This window comes from Myzus persicae, unplaced genomic scaffold, assembly GCF_001856785.1.
Source record: "Myzus persicae strain clone G006 unplaced genomic scaffold, MPER_G0061.0, whole genome shotgun sequence".
Lineage (NCBI taxonomy): Eukaryota > Metazoa > Arthropoda > Insecta > Hemiptera > Aphididae > Myzus > Myzus persicae.
The window spans coordinates 362,509-384,134 of NW_019104233.1; the positions used below are offsets into that span (position 1 = coordinate 362,509).

Here is a 21,626-nt window from a genome sequence, read left to right on the forward strand (position 1 = left end):
ACAAGAGTATAGATACACCGAAGACGATAAGCACCAAAGCTCACAGAAAAAATTTTTAACGATCAGCGTGCTCGATCCTATGCACTAGCATTGTTAAACATTATCACAGTTTTCCATAGTTTTTTACTATGGCATCAACCTAAACACTCATTTATTCAATTATAATTGATACTTACTATACATAGAATAGTAATTATAATTGTTTGGCAAATGAAATCATGACGTTTCCAATTTTTCGAATAAGTTATTAACTATTCATTCGTCTACGTGGCAACTTCGAAAACTAACAATTGGCACTATGGTTGTGTAATACTCGGAAATAATTCGTCTTATTTCTAGTACATCTATGAATCAACATCTTCGGTGAAATAATATGCATGGAGAAACTTTTAATATTAGTCAGTTGAAATTACATATTTTCAATTGCCGTATATCCCGTAAGAGTGACACGCTCTTAAACCTACTACGCCTTACCTTCGCACGCTCCAAGCTAATGACTATATTATCTCTGAAATAAATTAAATTAGCGGTTTTAGATTTGTTGAGGTACGGCGGTATGCGCTTGTCAACGTCCGTTCCTTCTAAATTAGAATGACCATCAGGATTTCATATACCCTACGGATAAATAAACCTATCCGAGCCAGTGCATGCGCTACAAATATTCTCGCCCTGAGCGAAACAATATCTTTGCACCTCCCTCTCCTGATAATCAATTATTACAATGTTGTCGAGGCGTCCAACCTAATTGTAGGCACCCTGGTCGCCCACTCCTAACGCCAGCCCCGATCCGAGCACTATTCTTTTTTGAATGGTGAGAACGTAGAAGACAGAGAAAACTTTTATTGGCTTTAAAATCAAACATACAATAATATCATACTTGGCTCGTGTGACAGACGTCGCTCGCACGCGTATAACCGTCGCACCCACACTCATCTCGACGAGTTTCACTACTACAGCGGGTCTGTCGATGTGTGGTATTATTTAGTAACTTTTTAGTGTCACCTTATATTAGTATAATATATTGAATCGCCGGTCAAACCAGCTTTATCTTAGTAATTATTTGCTAAAATATATTACCACATATATAACATATTGTATACATTAAATAATATTATATTGACGACTTTCTACAATATACGACAATATGTGTAGGTACCTGGTAAGCTACATTTAATTTAAAAAATGTTTTAAAATGGTTATTGTTACTACTGGTGAGACCTGTTGCTATCTCTTTATTCCGAGTGTATTTTGTGCATCTTTGATTATGCGATGTAAGGAGTTTAGAGATAATTACAAGATTTAGCTTGGGAATTTACAGGAACGGTAAGTAACATATAAGCAACAAAAAAATGTAGAATATGTTAATTTTTACTAAGAAATAGGGACGGAAATATGTTCTGGTGCCTTCCGTGAAATGTAGACATTAAAGAGTAAGGAGTTTCATGTGAATTTCAAAACTTGGCTCACAAACTGTCATGCGAACGGCGTAATAAATATTCAAAAAAAAAAAAATAACTTTAAAAATGCTAATTTTTTTCTTTTGGGATCTGGCGAGACCTATTGCTTGCAATATCAGTGTGTTTTATGTATTTTTTTAATTTTTTTGTGGAAGAAGTTTCGAAAATATTAACTACTAAATATAAAATAATACCTAATACCAAAATTAATTTAATTTTAAGTTATAAAAAAAAAATTAAATCATATTGGTTACAATCTTTGGGTATTATATTTGTTTAAATAAAAAAATTACCTTATTATTTATTCATTTATGATGGTGAAACACAGATTTTAGATATTCTGATATTATATATAAAAAAAACTACGATATAATTTGAACTTATTAAGTTATACATAATCTAATTGATTTTATTTATATATCTACTTATTTATTTATACAACATAATTTAACATTTTCGGGAGTATTTTTTAAATGGATTTATTAAAACAAATAACAACTTTACTTGAAGAATGTAACAAATTAATTAAATTTAAAGTTATGCCTATATAAGAACTCTGGACTTTTATGATATCAATCAGAGTTTTAATTTGTATATCATTTAAGTTTTACTTCATTTACAAGTGAAATACAAAATAAATAATAAAGAACATTTTAGGTATTATGTTATATATATATATTTCCATTCAACCAACTTGTTGAGGCTTGAGTTTAAATTGTTATAATAAAGACCGTCTTCACAATATAAAACACCGATAAGAAAAAATTTAAAAATCGTGAAAGTTTTAAAATAACACATCATTTGATCATCGTAAACTCAAACTAAAATCAAAGTCGTTTACTGTGTCAGACTGTAGCTGTATTCACTCATTGTTATTTTGTAATTCACCGTAGTTTATACGCAATGTATTTATGTATACTGTTTGGTCGTACAATTTAATTCGAAACAAACGTAGGAAGTACCAATTTTTTTTTCTCAAATTATATATCATAGTAATTGCTAATTATATCACAACTACACCCTACAAATAACCGACCTATATTGGATTGAAACATTTCGAAACCATTTAACATGGTTACATTTTTGACGTTTATTTCACCGTTCAACTTTTAAACTTTGCAAGACAATAATAATATTAAAGCATACATAATAGCGTTGTTCTGATATAAACGCGTGTGATTTATGTGGTATTTATTTGCGGTGTACAATCCACATCTCGCTGGCCAAATGCGATACCGACGCGTAGTTCCTTTCTTCTCTTGTGTTCGTAATGAAAACGTGTGTTGTACGAGTATTATATACTATAATAATACGCACTAAGGAAATATATTTGCAGTTATTTCTGGCGATGTCGACTTAGCGGCGGTCTGTTTTTTTTTTTTTGTCTTTTGGTCTTTATGCGGCGAAATACTCCGTGGCACGGGTCACGATAATACAACCGGAAAACCGCTGCGAGGAGTGTCCCGGTATTTATTTATTGTTATTACCGCGGTACACACACACGAGCAATGATGTCGTCGTCATCGCAATATTATTGTCGTCCGATACAAAGAAAATCGAGACGCGCGCGGCGGAGTTTAAGCAACCCTGAATCGCGAGCGGACGCCTAAAAATAACAAAAGCTAAACATAACTGCAGCACGCTCGAGGTGAACGACAACGCGACGATGACGCATAATAATATAACATATAATATATTTTTTTACGCGTAGTGGCGACGGCGATCGGCCGGACAACGTTATATACCAAACGGCTGCCGTACAGTCCGGTCGGTGCCGTCGCCGCGGGTTTACCGTCTGTATTTGTTTCTCGTTGCATATTGTGATCCTCGAGCAGAGCGTTTTCGTCGTCCGAGACTGCAGTCGTGTTCTCAGGATTTTTCGATAGTTTCCCGACGACCTGTCCCAGCGAAGTCTGCATCTACGAATTTTTTCCCCGGAAATAGTCAGTGTGTTTTTTTTCGCCGCCACATAGACCGGAAGTACCGCGATCGCTAGTAATACCGCAGTACTGTATAAACTATACATATAGTATTGAATATTATTATAGTATTATTGTAATATTGCCGTAAATACCAGCCGTCGACATGAGACCGCCAATCGAAGAAGAAATCGAAGCCGCCGAGGTGGAAGTGGACGACGGCCAGCAGACCGCGGTCATGTTGGTGTCCACCAGACTGGCCGGAAACGCGGTTATCCGAGTGGTGAACCGGTGCAACGAGGCGCAAGAGAGCCACAACCTGGGTAAGCGCATTTAATAGCAGAAGGCTTTGGGACCATATACGTTGTAAATGGTACCAGAAATATGGACAGTCCGCTACTGCAATAGATACCACGAGCAGGTTTCAGTGGCTTCCAGGTGTACCGACAAGTTGGACTTTGGTAACCGAAAAGTTTCATCAATAAGTCGTATTGACGGTGTCCGTTTAACCAAGTCCTAATATTTGTAGGGGAACCATGTGTGTACTGTGTACGAAGTGCTCAAATAGAATTTTAAAAACTAGTCGACGGGCGATATTGACGGATCTATCACTGATGCAATTCCGTCAGGGTTGTGTGATATTGTAAACTATAATCGAACCGTTGTTACAATCAACCTTAAAATATAAAAAATAACTAACGCGTAATATCGAAAAGTTTTCGGTAGATTGAACGTAAATTTGTCCACACCGAAATGATTGATATTTTTTATGCAGAAAAAAGTGTAACAGCTGACTGCTAACGAAATTGTTGTTTATTTCATAGCTTCCGTTCTATAATATCGGTAAATCGAAAATGGATACTCCTTAAAGATAAAATTTATTATGTACACGGCTAATGGCTTTATTGTTTGTATGACTTTTAATGGTATATTTATTGAGTAACATATTTAAATTATTTTTTTGTACATACCGAGCGGTTACATCGTGTATTCTTAGCACATCATTTTTTTAAATTTTAATATAATAATATTACGCCTATTCGCTAGATGTATGTGCTAGTTTCCTCGCTTTCACCTTATTCGATCTAATTATTTTTATTACAATATTACGGCGTTACACCAAACGCTAAAAACGTTGCCTATTTATTATTACCACAACGAAAGAAAGTGTTTTGATGTCCACGTGATAAATAATAAATACTCTATTGTTAACAACAAACCTAGAATCGTTGTGAACGAGTATAAATCTCGATACATATTATGTAAAATCAAAAATTTGGTTTTTCAATTTAGCAATTTTACTTGTAGTATATAATTATATTTATAAAATGTTATATAAAAAAAAAAATATATTTATTACATAGTGTAATTTAGATCTTACCTTTAAAAATTCTCTAAAGTACCTACATTTATTGTAATAACGATATTTCTATAAATATATCCATTTTCTACTGCGTAAAAACTTTAATACATAAACAGATCTGAGATCTGGCCATGACAATTTACGCGTTTCCGCAAACGCGACTATTACTGCACAACTTTAACGACATTTGTGCTATATTATTATCATCACTGCGTATAAACTGAAAACTCTTTATACAAATTCAAAATATATTTGATTCATTTCAAAAATAATGTGACTTAGACATACATCAACAGGTATTTATATTATTAAACTATTGAGGATATAAGCAGTAATAATAATTATTGAATTTCAAAATAATTTCCAATGACTTTAAGTCAGTAAACACAAAACGAATAGGCCATAATTGTTTGCAAAAATAACGCGGTGTATTTATCGTCTAGCTGTTCTATTATACCATACCCATTCACAATATTTTCTTATCGATTGTAAATATATATGTTTCAATCACAAATCTCACAACACATTGATGCCGGTGATGATGATGATGATGATGATGATGATGATGATGATGATGATGATGTAATAATGCGAGTAAATAAATATACACACACGTTGTTGTATTGTCATTCCGGTTTCACGTCAAATGATATTATGCACCCATATATGGGTGATGGCCATTGGAACAGACTAGCGCGGAAAGATATTCCGCCATAGTATGATAATTATTATTGTAACCGCGACCTCGAACAGTCTACATCTGGACTTCCTGCAAGTATCACGTCTGACGATTACAGATATACATAAATAATATAATATATATAGTATATATAATATATGGTCAAGTGTACACACTATATACTTATCGTGATGGACCTTAAAAACGCCGGGTCACGTCTAAAGACGATTAAACATATAACATTATTATATATATCCATTTTATTTTCCAGATTTGTCCGAATGTCAGCTGATGCAGATCCCTGACGCGATATACCTGCTCATGCAAAACACGCAACTGGTCTCGTGCGATTTGTCGAATAACGTGATTTCAAAACTACCAGTGAAATTCACCGAACGATTTCCGACCATCACAGGCAAGTTTATTATTATATGTGGCTCAGGTCGACGAATGAAAATTCCTCACCAAAGTTGTTATTATTAATTATGTCAATTGCGCCATTGTGCGCGATTAATATATTTTATGTGTGTTGGATTAAGATATTATTATATTTTATGTACAGTGTACACTGTACATACCCAGATGAACGTGTGCAGTGCGATGCAATACACATGCCAAACAAAATAATAATAATTTGTAAAGAATAATAAATCCGGACCGTAAATTACTTGGCAATGTATGATTTAATTTTATTCTTTGAACTCGAATATGTTTTTACAGTTCAGCGACAACAGCTGTATAGTTTTGCAAAAGCATTTGTGCCGTCAGATAAATGTATTTCAATTAAATAGTTTTGAATCGCATAGGATAACCAGGAAAAAAACTCTAACAATAGTGAAATAAAAACGGTGATATTATAGAGACGCAGCTGCGTGCTTAGGTCGGACGTATTATATATTCATATAGGTATATAAAAATAAACTTTTATTAATGCATCCATAAAAGCCGGATATAACAAAAAAGTTCTTATACGTAACGCATATTTCTGCTTAAATCCCGCTAAACCGTACTAGGTCATTTCTTTTTTACAGTGATATAATGACATTATTACTGTTCTTTTAATTAATAGGCGAGTAAGAAAACATTAGTGATGAATTATTTTTGCGAACTTGAGAGTTCTATCAATTAGTGGGGCAAACACTCAACCCTAACTTACTCTAAAACTAAGAGGGTTTTTATTTATTATTCGTTGTAGATCCATTGGGAGGTCATACTAATAAATATTATTTGAAACTCTGTGGGAGTTTGTTGAATCTTCCTCCACCACTCAAGTGGGACCGTTGCAAAATGTGCTTGTATTTATATTATTTTTATGTATCTGTAGTATTTATAATACTTTAATATATCTGTAATAACAAAATAAAAAATGAATGCTAAGACTGTTAAAAAAAAAGAAGTTGAGACCCAGTCGATCTTTAGATACACCACTATCGATGTGTTTACTATATAGGTATATACTATATATTATACAGACAACAAGTCGTATATAGGTACCAATTATAGTATTCTAATTGATACTTAAATAGAAAAAACGATTGACATTTAAAGTTTAAACTGCTAGATAGGCTAGATAACTAGCTGCTCCAACAGTGCAATGTGCACCCGCGGTTACTGAGTGAATATAAAAAAAAAACAGACGATGACATTTTAAACGCTTTTACCTGCGCGTTCGTAACATATCTGAGTGATTATAATATTATAATATGTATATATAAACAAAACCTATACATGTGATTAAACTAAAAATGTATTTTTGACTTCAATAGATATTTGGGTATAGAGAGTAACGTAATATCATATTTGACAATATTATTATCGAATATTATTAAGAATAATATCTATGATTCGGAAACTAATTTGGAAATTGTAAGTAGGTATTTACTTGACGATACCTAAAAAATTAACACTAAATCAACACATTTGACAAGAAGTAATAATATATAATATTATGAACCTATGTGTACAGTTTTTCTAGGTATTTTAATACTTTCGAAACTGTGTTTACTTACCTTAACATTTGTATGCCTAAAAATATATAATATTACACAAGGTAGTTCATCAATCATGTGGTAGGTTGGGCAAAGTTAGTTAGATATTACTTTATAGTTTTTATAAAATAAAAGAAAACATAAATACAATTTTTTCTATATATATTTATTGAAGCTTTAGAGAAATTACCTATTTGAAATTTTAATATTAGTTTTTATTAATCCAAAATTTGAAAGTGATTCTCACCCCCTCCCCCTCCCATCATAAAAATACTTCCTTGAAACAGGAAGTGTTTATTGGGTTGCTGAGGGGACTGCAGCCCCCCCCCCCCCCCCGAAATAACTTGGAACATTTAAATTAAATAAGTTTTTGGTTTACATTGCCACCATATTTTTTTCTTTTACCACGATGTTATCTGTTAACATTATTTTCTTAAAAAATTGGTACAAAATCTTGCCCAATAAATAATAATAGACCATAGTTATAGATACTAAATGATACCTTTATTTGATACCTAACTAATAATTGTAAAATTGCATATCGCATATGACTTAACGCTGCTTTTATGTTTTCAACTTATTAGTAATGTGTGAGCAATATTTAAAAAAATAATAAAAAAAATAATTAATTTATGTGACATAATTGTATAGTTCACAATGTTGTATCATTCGTGTAGTATTCTTTGTTTATTTATATTAAGTTTTCAGTTTGAAAAAAATTGGTTTAGAATTTACACTTATATATAGATATATTGTATATGATAATATTATAACCATAGTTAATATTATTGGAATATAATAGGTGTTGTATTGTACAAATTGCTTACAAATCTTGGTTAAAATATCTTTCGTATTGATACAATTCAGAATAAAATATTTTGTACATTGTTACACTGTAATACATTCGATTTTAAATTATAGTTTTTCCAACACATTATAGATAGGTCTGGATACAAAAACGAATACATTTTCAAACCTATTTTTTAAAACTGAAATATCCAAATATAAAGAAATTTGTGTGTTAAACAAATTTCGCTTAAAATGATAGATTTTTGTCACGCTGCCTGCTTACATGTTCTACCAGAATGATCTCCGTTATAATATCTATAGATATTTGGTGCCAAAAATAACACAATATATTTATGCCACAAAACATACACATGATCTTAGGTGAGAAGTTCGAGTAAATTAAAGTGGTGTTTTTATTATTTAGTACGCCTAATCAAAAATTCAAAAACCGTAAAATTGGCATTTTCAAAAATCGATTCCAAATTGTTTTGTACTAACCTGAAAAATATTTAAACACTGAATTTTTTTTAAACAGTCTGCCACCCCCTTCTACCCTGCAATAAAACTCTAGATACGTGTTTGCACTGCGAGGCATAACATGCGGCTGTGTGCCTGTATATCACTACAATCTCACTTGAATTTCACATTGCACATAAACACATGGCACATATCAACAAATTAAACGCACAAATAATTATTTAAGTGACGATAATAATGTTGTGTAAATAAAAAAATGGTTTACATACAACTGAGAGTTCAGGGCTATGCAGGGCCAGTAGAATATTTATTGACATAAAACCATAATCGCATTGAAATAATAAATTATGAAAATGCACAACTTGGTTTTGCGAGTGAATTGATGAAGAGTGAAATATTTGCAAATGTGCAGTAATCAGTTGTATAATATGATATTTATAATAACAGTTTTTGATTCTGTGTAATTGATAACAACCAGAAATAATCAAACAAAAGTTTAAACTTTTGCATTTTAAGGACAAGGTTCATCATTATGTTTGAGTCACCATTAAATTTTAAGGGTTGAATTCCAGGATAAAAATAGGTTTTTGACACTTACCAATGAGTGCCAATAAATCAGTTGATATATCATATTATATTTAATTACTGCAACAGTTTACACTCCTAAAAATAACATTCCTAAATAGATATGCTATAGACTGCTTTTATATTACCAACCAATAATAGATGAAAATAAATCATTAATTTCATACATTTTTAGATTCTATATTGATATATATTTGCTTAGTGCTCTTTGTTTCATACAAGTAAATTAAATTAATAAAGTTTGTATTTTTTTGTGTTTTTAGAATTAAATTTGTCTCATAATCAAATCAGTAAGCTGCCAGAAAAACTATCAGAAATGAAGAACCTCAAAAAGTTGAACATTTCATACAACTCATTCGTCGAGTTGCCAGAATCGATTGCTCATTTACAAGAATTAACTACTTTGATTGCTAACAATAATTTTATTATTGGTGAGTTGAGCAATAAACTATATTATTGCTATGGACTGGCGTCCCGCTTAGACCTTGGTATAGATGATATAACGGGATAATGCTATAGATTAATGTCTTTCACCCGTCTTAAAGGTAATTACGAGGTAACAACAGGCGTATAGACCAGGTACAGGTCCTACAAAATATATGAGGGATGCGACGCGTGTAAAGATAATAAGCAATTATCATTATTATATTTTAACCGAGTCTATTTGTTTCCTAAAAATACTGTAATAATACTTAGCCACGCTAATGATTAATAACTCATCGGTGCATATAGTACCACTACATTATTTAAAAAAGGGAAATTGAAAACTTTCACTTAAAACATTATGGTTATATATTATAATATATCATATGATTGTAATAAGTTATAGTATGATAATAATTATAAAAATAAAATATAACCCGAAAAGATAAACAAGTATCTTATTGATTTAGTAATGCTTTTTGTGGTTCTCGTGATTTATAACAGTTTTCTTTTTCATTCCCAAAATTGAAATAAAAATGTTTTTACATTTCAATGAATGTGTAACCATTCTCGTTTTAAAAATATTATAGAAGTTTATTCAGCATACATAAATTACTGTTATTAATTTTAAACGTCTTCATGATTCCCATTATTATAATTTTTTATTAAAATGAAAAGTAGAAAATCTATTTACACTAGTAAAATGTTAAAAAAAAAAATCATAAACAAATATAAGAAAAAAAACAAGTAGGTATAGAGGAAACATAATTTCATCATAGGTTTATAATAGTAACTATACTTTATGATTGAATATGACCTTAGTTAGTAAATATTAGTATTTATAATCCACAGTATAGTCACATTAAACAAAAATTACTAAAGTTAAAAACTTATGCACATCTTATGTTATGATATTATTAAAATAATTAATTAGATTGTTTAATTTATCATTTCACAATACACATGTTCAATACGACATAAATATAAATATAAAAAAAATACGATAAATTCGTCATGTATTGGAAATTTGAATGTGTACACTGAACAGCATACAGGATATACTTCCAGCTGTGTATAATTTATATCACCCATCAGAACTAATTTCAATGATGTAAGCGACAAAAGTTATATGTCTATCAAACAAATCATAATACACATTCGACTAAATATTTCAATTTTAAATATAGAGACTAATATTATGTTTGTCTTTTATAAAAAAAAGAAAAATAATAATATACTTGCACTAATTATGCATTACAGACGCAATTTATTTTACTGTATTTCATATTATTATATATTATGTAAGTCATTAATTAATATAACTATTAATACTGTGTTTGTGATTATACATTTTAGATGTAAATGTTAGGACATTGGAATCATGTTTGAAGAATTTGGAAGAAGTTGATCTCAAGGATAATCCACTTAACACTTCAACGGTGGATGCACTGGAACAGGAATTGCCTTTTAGGGTGATGTTTACACCCCCGACCGACGAAGACTGGAGAGATTTAGACAATTGATTAACAAACAAAACATTTGACAATACAGAAATATATTTTTTAATTAGCTAATAAAATGTTTTTATTCATTTTTATCATCGTTTTTTTTTCTTATCATTATTTTTTGTATATAGTTTTCAGTGGCTTGTTCGCTCCGAAATAACAATTCAAAATAATTATTACATAAAATAAATTGGGTCCCTACCCTCATATCACTGCATTTATGCCATCGTTTTTTTACACATACATAATGTACATTAGTTTTTTTGTATTTACACACTGAATATTGTTATAATATTGTTTGTATACAAGCATAACAAATAAATAAATTAAATACAAATGAAACTAAATAAGAGTGTTTTTGGTAGTAAATATAATGTAGATTATTATTATTATTAAGATATCTATAGTTAAATTTACATTATATCGTACAAAAACCAAAGAGATTATATTTGTACAAAATGACAAAAAAAAAATACAAGTTATAAACGTTGCAATGTAATGTCGGTCGCATGAACATGTTATTACCTATATTTTTATATTACTTACATAATAATAATAAAAAAAAAAAAAAAACACTGTTCTACTATTTGTCTATAAAGTATTGAAAAACCTATAGAATAATAATTATTTTGTCTTTTGTCAAAAATTATACTACCTATCATTTATTCCTTTTCTCTCTCCCCTCAATCACTATCTCCCACACACTATTGTAATAGCCACAAATATATCTCATCACACTCACTCTGAAGTTAAGGATTTTCACATTAAACGGCACGGTCATAAAAAAAAAGTTAATTTTGTTTAAATTATTTCTATAAATATCACCAATGACAAAATCATATTACTCCGACTTGTACAACACAATATATATATAATAATATGTACACTAATAAAATAAAATATACAGTACAGTCACTTTTATTACGCACAAAAATTGGATGGTAAAATGTTGTCCAACACAATATAATATAGTCACAGACCCGACTTGTTGATTTCTCGCGTAGTTTCGGTCATTAGAAACAACAAAACAATTTGCTAAATAAAGTTAACGAATGACTAGAAACTACTATTTCATTTATAATAATAATAATAATAATAATAATAATAATAATAATAATAATAATAATATAGTAATAATAATAATAATTTATTACCCATTTTTTTTAAGAGTCCGTCAAAAATAAAAAGCGACAGCGCTTGGTTTCGGAAAATTTATTAACACACACGTACCGAAACTAATTATCACGTCAGCGCATTTTTATTAAAACTAATGAAGACAACTTTCAATTCAATTCAAAAAAAAAAACGTGCGGTTATGATATTATTAAGTATATGATAGATATTTTTCATTTCACTATAATTTTACAGACACATTGAAAGTTCCTAAAAAACTTTTCCTTAAATTGTATTTATCCGAAACATTAAAATATTGTCGTCGTACTACGGTTCGTATAAAGTCATAGTTTTTTTTTTGTATGTATCAGAGATTGTGTTTGGGACAAAAAAAACTTGAAATGACCGCGACGACGACTGCCACATACCCCCCTCCCGCTCATTCCCAAAAACCCCCACAGTAAAAAGAATTCGTCAAAAACTCATAACCGTCATAATTATTACGACAGCCTCCCTGGACCGAACATAAATCAATCGTTGCCCCAATCGTGTAAAAAAATTAGAAACATCTTTCGAAATGTAATCGTCAATAAGTAGAAAAGGAAAAAAAACCATCGAAAAACGCTTTTCGTTTCTCTCGTAAAATAATAGTCTAAATAAGCACAGCACAATCGTTTTAACATATTATATTAGATATTATTCGCCTTCGAACACATCGCGGTACACCTACCTACCTACATATGACACGAATTATCCACCCCCGTCGATAAAAGCAAAGTAAGACATTACATTTTTTATACTTATCGTAATATTATCAACATATTAATTACTAGGTATTTAATAATATTCGCGGCTACCGGACGTCGTAACCGTCGTGTATTGTTGCTGCTGTTGTCGCCGCGGTTGGGGCGCCCACAATAACAATAAATTTCTGTTTTCTTTTTTTGTTTTTTTACAACATTCTTATCATATACTCTATATATATATCACAAATTATACTATATAAGATACGTGTATATAATAATAAGTAGATAATACGACTCGTAGTTGTTTGAAATTATTATAAAATTCGTTGAAAGCACGCGGCGTCTCTCGCCGACCGTAAAACCGATTTTGCCCGCACACGGTTTTTTCGGACAATATGAATACATTATACATTAATTAAAATTATGAATGACCATAGTTACGCTTGTGAGACGATTCGGCGTGTTATCATAATGTTATTGTTTTACTATAATGTATACTATATTATCATCGTTGCGACTGGCGAATCGGCCGCGTGTTTTCAACGAAATCTTATATGCGTATTATGTTAGGTGGTATTATAAAATTAACAGATAAATACTATGCACCCCGCGTACGCACGATTGCAATAAAAATAAGAAAAAACAATGTTCAAATTAACTATATCACTATATAATGTATATATATATATATATATATGTATGTATGTATGTATAAAAAAAATGCAATTACACACATGAGATGTATTTTTTTTTATCACATGATGAATACACGCGGGGATTTAGATTTTATATAATATTAAATACGCAGGTATTAGAAGACCGTTAGAATGTGTATAAATATGTGTGTGTGTGTGTGTGTGTGTGTGTGTGTGTGTGTGTGTTTGTGTGTGGGTGTGTGTGCGCGCGCGCGAGTTGTTTTTCTTCCTTATAAAACGCCAATTATCATTATAATATAATAGTACAATTAAATTATATGTATACATAAGACGTGTGTGTGTGTGTATCGTATAAAATATTATACACATACGAGCGTTTGTATAAATATATATTATACAACACAATATCGTATTTTCAGCGGTCTCTGCAATGTGTAGCACCTCATATATATTATTACACAGGTATAATATTATTATAATAGTAGACGGTGAGAGACAACTCTTCATTATTTCACTATTGGCTTAGCGTCTGTTTGTCTACGTGGCTCAAACATGGTACCATGGTCAGAGTCGACAGACTTTGAATGTTGTCCACCTGCGGGAACTCTGTTCTCGGCAAACACCTGCAACAATACGTAAAATATTAGAATATATTGTATATATATATGAATGTATATAGGGCGTGATGAAAAAATCGTGTTGTTTATAGATGATTATGTTATCGAATGCACGTTGCACATGCACATTGCACATGCACATGCACGTGATATATGGGCAAGCTGCAACAGTACACAGACTCGCCATAACAAATAGAATGTATATTTAGTTAGGTACTGAAATACATTATCGTAATGTCGTAAAATCGATAAATGTTTACATAGTATGATAGCATATATTCATGTAGCGCCATAGCAATGAAGTATAAAATAACTAAGAAGTTAAAATTCAGATTTCTTATACATATACTCGGCGAATTTATTTGATTTGTGTTTGTGTTCAAATTGTATTATATATATATATTTTTTTTTTTTGAGGGGTACCTTTTATGATGGATAAATGTACAATATTATATATATAAACTGATCAATTCCGAAAAATTTTCTCTGAAACTTTTAACATTAATATTATTGAGTTTGGTTGTAAACACTAGGTTACATTCCTAGTTGTTTGTTTACTTTTGAAAATATAAGCTCCCTTTCATAATGATTTAAAATTGTCAGTTTTCTCTCAAATATCTCAAATTGTCGTATCTATATGTAGATTATAATTGACAAGACATGCTATTTTTTTATAATTTTTAAATTAGGATTCTAATGAAATGTTGTAGTTATTACACTGTATTAAAATCATTTTGATAAACCCAAGAGACCACGAAACACAAGAGCCATGTAAGAGTCTCATATGGTGCTCTGTTTATGTAATTTTGGATTTTATCATTTTAAATTTGAATACAAAATAGACATGACGCGTGTAATATATTCAATGTGAATAAAGTATTCTTGCATAATGTACATAATATTATTATTAACTTCTCAAAAATATTCTCAACAACAATTAACAGAATATTTGTCAACGATATGATTTGATACGAAATGCGTAGTTGCGTCTGAAGTGAACTGCACAAAAGACTGCACACGTCTATTTATATTTTAATATACATAATATATGTCCAGGTATATAAGCGTACAAATTAAACAACTTATAGGAACCGTATTCCGGAGGTGGCGTCACCGGGAGGATATATAATCGACTGGTGGTGGCACGCACGAGTAAATTCCGAATAGAACGTTTCAAAAAATTTACATATTTAAAACGTATTTATTATGACACGTGCAGTTCCTATATCGTATTTTATAATATTACGATGATGGCGTTTCAAATGGCCCCGACATAATACGAGTGGCTAAGTATATATATGTACATAAGTGCCCATGTATGTATGTGTGTGTGTGTGTGTGTGTGTGTGTGTGTGTGTGTGTGTGTGTTTGTACGAAGCATGGCGATACTGTTTTTTCCACACACACACAACCAGTTTCGCTATATTAAATTCTTCGACATCTCGATATGGCCCGGTATCTGAAATCTTTCGGCTTCTCCTCAAACACAGACCGTTTTTATTTTCTTCGAGACTCGATCCCGTGAGTCGATAGTTAAAAATACATATTTATATACATATACATACATTTATGCCTCACCTCGATCCCCCCCTATACCAACACACACACAAACACACACACACACGACCGTATACGTATTTATGACTTTATTATACCACTGGAGCCGGATTATAATAATATACCTACAAGGTGTTATTTCGTTAAACGCATAGGACGCTAGCATACTCTTTCGGTCCATGTCTACCCATATAATTTATAAAATTATATTATAATATACTTAGTAAGATCTGAAAACTAAATAGGTGCAAACGTTATTTTCTTGTGTTTAAGTAGCCTGAAAGAAACGACTGCTTGTTAGAAAGAAAAAAATCACTCTCGACGACTGCTATACATATGTGGAGTGGAAAAGATTATAGTAGAATTTCACAGCCACTTATATATACCTAAGTCTTAGGTAACTAATAGTGTTCTGTAGGGACTACGCGTGCGATGATAACGTCAACGGCTGGCTACTATAATAAACATACGACTTTTACGACGATTATATATGAAATTTCGGCAGTATCCAAACAACAAACGAATTGGTGTACAGAATATACTATATGAGTCGGTTGGCCAACAGAAAAATGTGAGTTGTGCAGACTCATAAATAATTCCGATATCATAATCGATGATCTTATCTTATAATATTAATGTAACATATTATATATCAGGGATGGTAAATTGTTCTAACATAACGTGATGTCAACAATTGCCTGCAGATTTTATTGATCTTTTCTGAGTGCCCTTGTGAAAAATATTATACAGGTAGGTATGTATGTAAATTAGAAAAAAAATGTTAGTTTAAATGTAATCATTGAGAGACTCGATCAAATAAAGAACATCACTAATCATTAATAGGCGCCCTTAACATTTTGTTGTCATGTTGGGCACGAGTGCCACGAATTGTCCATCCCTGACATAATAATGTACATCGAGTATAATAATGTGTTTAATATATTGTATACTTACACATACCTCGAGGAGACACTATTACATCTCGTGACCGAGTCCACTTCGGACAAGGACGTGGAGAGGGACGTGAGGCCGGACGCGGAACTGGACCTGTGAGGCTGCGACAGTTTCCGACACTCCGCAGTCGACGTCCATATCGTCCGGTTTGGCGGTCCCCTGATGCACTTTTGGTAGATCTCTCGTTCCTGCGGGAAACACCATGTTAATTAAACGATTCCAGACGACAAACGTAATGTAATACAAACATACATTTGATTTGCTTCTAAAATATATTTTGCTAAACAGAAAATGTTATCAAATAAAAGTTCGTTATTTGGAAGTTTCACTATGTATTTACATATGTATTTCGTACATACAGTACTTTGTCGGGTCGAAGGTGGTGGTGGGCTAAAATCCTTCACCACCCCTACTTGGTATAGACCAGCTAATTGAATACAACATACGTAGCTACGTGATACACTAGGTACAGCTACACTATTTCAATACATAGGGTAATGCCAATTGAATGTAGATACTATATTCGGAAACCTAGTCTTATTTTGTATTACATTTAATTCGCATTGACTATGCAGCTATATCGTAACTAGAAGTCTAAGCTAACCTTGGGAAAATCCGTTGCAGGCACTTATAATTCGTGTATTTATTGTATAGGAAATATTATAATAATGATAATAATATTATATAAACCCTACTACCTACCAGTTATTGACTGGATGGTGTTTCGGTATCTAAGAAAATAATGAAAATATGAACTATTAATTTTTTAGGTTATTCATTATGTACCGCACGACCGACCATACGGCAATGATATCTCCTAAACATAATTCTGTTTTTGTTTTTTATTTTTTATTAGGAGAGCCGCTCCTATTCCGAACGTCGTCAGTGGTATTTATAACTGTATACGCCGACAAAGACGATTAACGACATTTATTATTATTAATTAAACGGGTACCGCCGTACACATCAGATAAGTCGATGCTATTATAGTTGATAGTGTTGTTGAAATAGACGGAGTGGAATCTTTTTTTTTTAATTTAAGTTTTTATGCCTGCACATAAGAGAAATAGAAAAATAGTGTCGTTTTCGTTGTTCAAAGAAAAATAAATAAAATTTTATTTTATGATCTTGTGTTAATTTTTCTGTCATGCCACTATATACAAGAATTTAGCCACATACCTATGCATAAAAGGTAATTTTTTATTTGCCAAGAATGCTCAACCGCTCCCCTCTTGTTATTTTCTTTACTAATGAATTTATAGAAATTCTGTTTTTTTTTTTTTTTACTTTCAAGTATACCAATATTAAGAATCATATTTTCAAATACTTAGATGTGTTATACCATTTTAAGGAGTATCATCTATTACTGATAGTAACTTCTTTTTTTCAAATAAGAATCACAATTTTTTGTAATAAATTGTTAATCAAATGATTTTTCTGAGGACATTTATGTATCTTATCGAAATTTAAACAATAGACAATTGGTTTTTGACTTATTATTATCTTTGAATATTAAGGAAAATAAATCCTTGATTATGGATTTGAATGATACAGGGCTATAATGATTTTAACATATTGTTAATTAATATTACAGCACATCAACAATATTTTAATTTGTAAAAATTGTTCGATTATCAATATTGCAATTTCCAATATTACATGTCTTTTAAGTTATGTAAAACTATTGCCTGGACTCAACGTCTATTATCCTTAGCTTATACATTTTAATAGCTCAGATAGGTACTACTCGTTAAAATTTATTTTTGATACATCAGTGTTTTCAAAAAACCAATCCGATTAACAATTGACTGAAAAAAAGAAGCTCAAATAACCACAGACCACCCTCAGATGGTGTAAAAATCTAAACAATTGAAAATAGTTACGTCCAATGAATATACACTTGAAAATTCCAAAAATCATAACTTGATTGCGTTCACTTTTAAAGGAAAATAATACAATATTATATAATTACATAATACGTCTAGGGAAACATGACTGAGGACGAGACGCGACGAGGAGCTTTTGGTAAGTACAACGATATCGGTGTCGTTGTTTTTTTTATTTTCTTATAAAATATTTCTCTAGAGACTGGTGGTACACACTATTAATACTATATTATATTAATTGCATTCAATTATTATTACTATTTGCATACTGTACTGGTAACGGTGATGTACGTATTTTTCCTCATCACCGTCGAGCACAATATTAAAAACATGTTTGACATTAATGTTATACACACGTACTTGTTCGGAATTCCGCAAATGCAACTTGGCCATGCTGCCGTACGGGTACTCCTCGCCGTCTGGCAAATGGATTCGCGGCGGCATGTCCAACTCCAGGTCCGTCCGGACCGAGTGCAACCGGACCTGCCGGTCGTGTTCTCGGGACAGCCCGTTATTGCTTCGCATCGTCAACATCTGCAGCAGAAAAACGAGGTAAATTTGTTGCCAAGAAAACGATTATTGTTCGTAATATAATAATATACGGTTTTATGTTTTCGACGATAACAACAAACGCACTGCATCGACAATATATGGTGCGCAAGATATTAAATAGAATATATGTCATAAAAACGAGCGCGCGTGCAAATAATATTACTATTTTTTAACATACTGGTCGAGTGTATAATTGTATACATATATATATATATATATATACGATGATTATTGCTGGACAGTGAACGGCAATGTCGCGATTCTACAACTGTGCTGCGTCACTCCCGACATTACGATATAGATTTTCCGAGTAATAATAACACGAAAAATGTTTGCAAAACGTAGGCATGTACCGTGGGTACGCTGCGGCAGGTCGTCGTTTTTCACGTCGGACCACTCCCGGCGCACACACGCGTCACAAATGCCGCACGATCGTCGTCGCTGCCGACCGAAAACCATTTCAAACCGCACACACTCTTTTTTTTTTTCTTCCCCGAGACGTGCGTGTGACTACTACTACTATTATTATCATTACTATTATGGTACGTACATAATAACACAATAATATTATAATAATAATAATAATAATAATAAAATATTTTATATTGTACACCGCGTGCGCGCACCGGCGGCGGCGAAACGTACACGCCCGAGTAAAAACCGTTATACTCAAAGGTCCCTCCGCGATAAAAAGAGAATGTATATATACATATATAAGTACACTACAAGCATACATAAAAATATATATCGTCCTTTCCCTTTCGGTGGTGGGAAAACTCACTCGGCGGCGGCCCCGCGAGATGCGACGTGTCCCGCGCCGAGGGAGCGGATTGCCCCTGCAGCAGACAATGAAAGGGGGGCACACACGCACGCGCTGTGCTGGGTGTGCGCGTGTGTGTGTAGGTGTGTGTGTGTGTGTGTGTGTGTGTGAGAGAGAGAGAGAGAGAGAGAGAGCGTGTGTACTTACTGTATATAATCTCCCTTTCACACGACCGTTTATTTTACTCTTTTTTTCCCTCTTATTTCGATCCCTCTGTCACTATATACTCTCTTCCCTAATTTTTTTTTCACCCTCCCCGTCAGTCAGAATTCGTCATATTTCAGTAATTTCTGTGTACACGGAATCGTCTGCAGTCCGTACTCGTGTATTATATGATGATGATAATAATATCACGAATATCATGCTCACGGTCGGTGTACAGCGTGCATGATAATATAATATTATATTACACGAATATAAAGCATGCGCGCGCACGCACGGTTTAACCAGCTCGGAATCATCGTCGTGTTCTGTTCCGCTTTGCCGAGGGAAAACGTCTGGGACAGACTGAAAAACGATTATAGGAGCCACTGTATTATACAGAGTGACCGTCATTTAACGGAAACACTGATTGTTTCGAAGGGTCGACGGACCTATGTATGCGGGTTTCAGCGTGCATAAGTGAGCAGATTAAATGTAAAAGTATGAAAACCGTAAGCATACCGAATAATACTAACTTTGGTCTACGACTAGGCCCTCACTTTTTTTTAAAAATACAAGGAGCAGCGAACTATATTGAATACAAATATACGCACTATTCAGTATAATAGTAAAATGTATACAATATGTTTGAATGCCTACTATAATATGTGGTCATCTCGCATACAATTATTTTCAACTATAAAATCACTGTTATACCAGCGTGAAAAATGTATCAATTAAAATCATATGCAGATATAATAAAATAACAGCAGTTTTTTCGATACCAACCCCACGCCCATTGTTCTAACTAACGTCAATGAGTTGTATAGTGTTGTGCATATCTAAACATTGCAGAAATAAATTTTTGATTATTGGAAATAGTACGAAAACAATATAGACGGACAAATGTCAACACATAGAAATTATAATATTACTACCATCCGCTTATCATGTTATATCGTTCGCAATTTAATCTAATAGTAAAACGTTGGATTAATTTTAACCTCTCTAAATTCTAAAATAATTATAGAAGTTATTAGCAGTATACACACAGAAACGTTATTACAGCTTTGCCATTGACTTGTCAGATTATTTGATCTTCAGCTTGCTCTTTTATCGCTAGGTGATAATATTATTATTAGAAACGGAAGCCTCGGTCGTTTTCAACTAATATTATTATAATAATTTTTAACTATACGATACAAATTACACACTGACCTCGTGAGGTGGCAACGAGCTCGAAGGGCTATAATTATTTCTTTTGAAAACTTTGTTACACAAACTTTACAACTAGGTCGTCTTATAAAATATTTTTAATATTAAAGCTGAATGCAATTTTAGTAAGTACCTATACTATATACATACAACCGTGAAACATGTAGTATACATAATATTATTA

General features: G+C 32.0%; 2 protein-coding genes across 4 annotated transcripts in view; one reads left to right on the forward strand and one right to left on the reverse strand.

The window, feature by feature from the left end:
- Positions 1 to 3,170: 3,170 nt before the first annotated feature.
- Positions 3,171 to 11,856, forward strand: LOC111040294 (leucine-rich repeat-containing protein 40). 2 transcript variants are annotated; one of them, XM_022324154.1, is made up of 5 exons: positions 3,171 to 3,463; positions 3,535 to 3,699; positions 5,690 to 5,833; positions 9,521 to 9,688; positions 11,037 to 11,856. In XM_022324154.1, exons 2-5 carry the CDS (start codon positions 3,543 to 3,545, stop codon positions 11,201 to 11,203), a joined length of 636 nt encoding a protein of 211 aa, XP_022179846.1. In that variant the 5' UTR covers positions 3,171 to 3,463; positions 3,535 to 3,542; the 3' UTR covers positions 11,204 to 11,856. The 2 variants fall into 2 exon arrangements, with proteins under 2 accessions (XP_022179846.1, XP_022179847.1); XM_022324155.1 differs by having other exon boundaries at positions 3,171 to 3,452.
- Positions 11,857 to 12,523: 667 nt separating this feature from the next.
- The window catches only part of LOC111040293 (protein nubbin-like), a 61,536-nt gene continuing 52,433 nt past the window's right edge, over positions 12,524 to 21,626 (reverse strand). The window contains exons 4-6 of one of the 2 annotated variants that reach the window (XM_022324152.1): positions 19,075 to 19,248; positions 16,835 to 17,016; positions 12,524 to 14,323 (exon numbers count right to left, since the gene is read on the reverse strand). In XM_022324152.1, the coding sequence (XP_022179844.1) occupies positions 14,215 to 14,323; positions 16,835 to 17,016; positions 19,075 to 19,248 (465 nt within the window). In that variant the 3' untranslated portion in view covers positions 12,524 to 14,214. Of the gene's footprint in view, positions 14,324 to 16,828; positions 17,017 to 19,074; positions 19,249 to 21,626 lie in introns of both variants that reach the window. The other variant, XM_022324151.1, reaches the window with a different exon arrangement.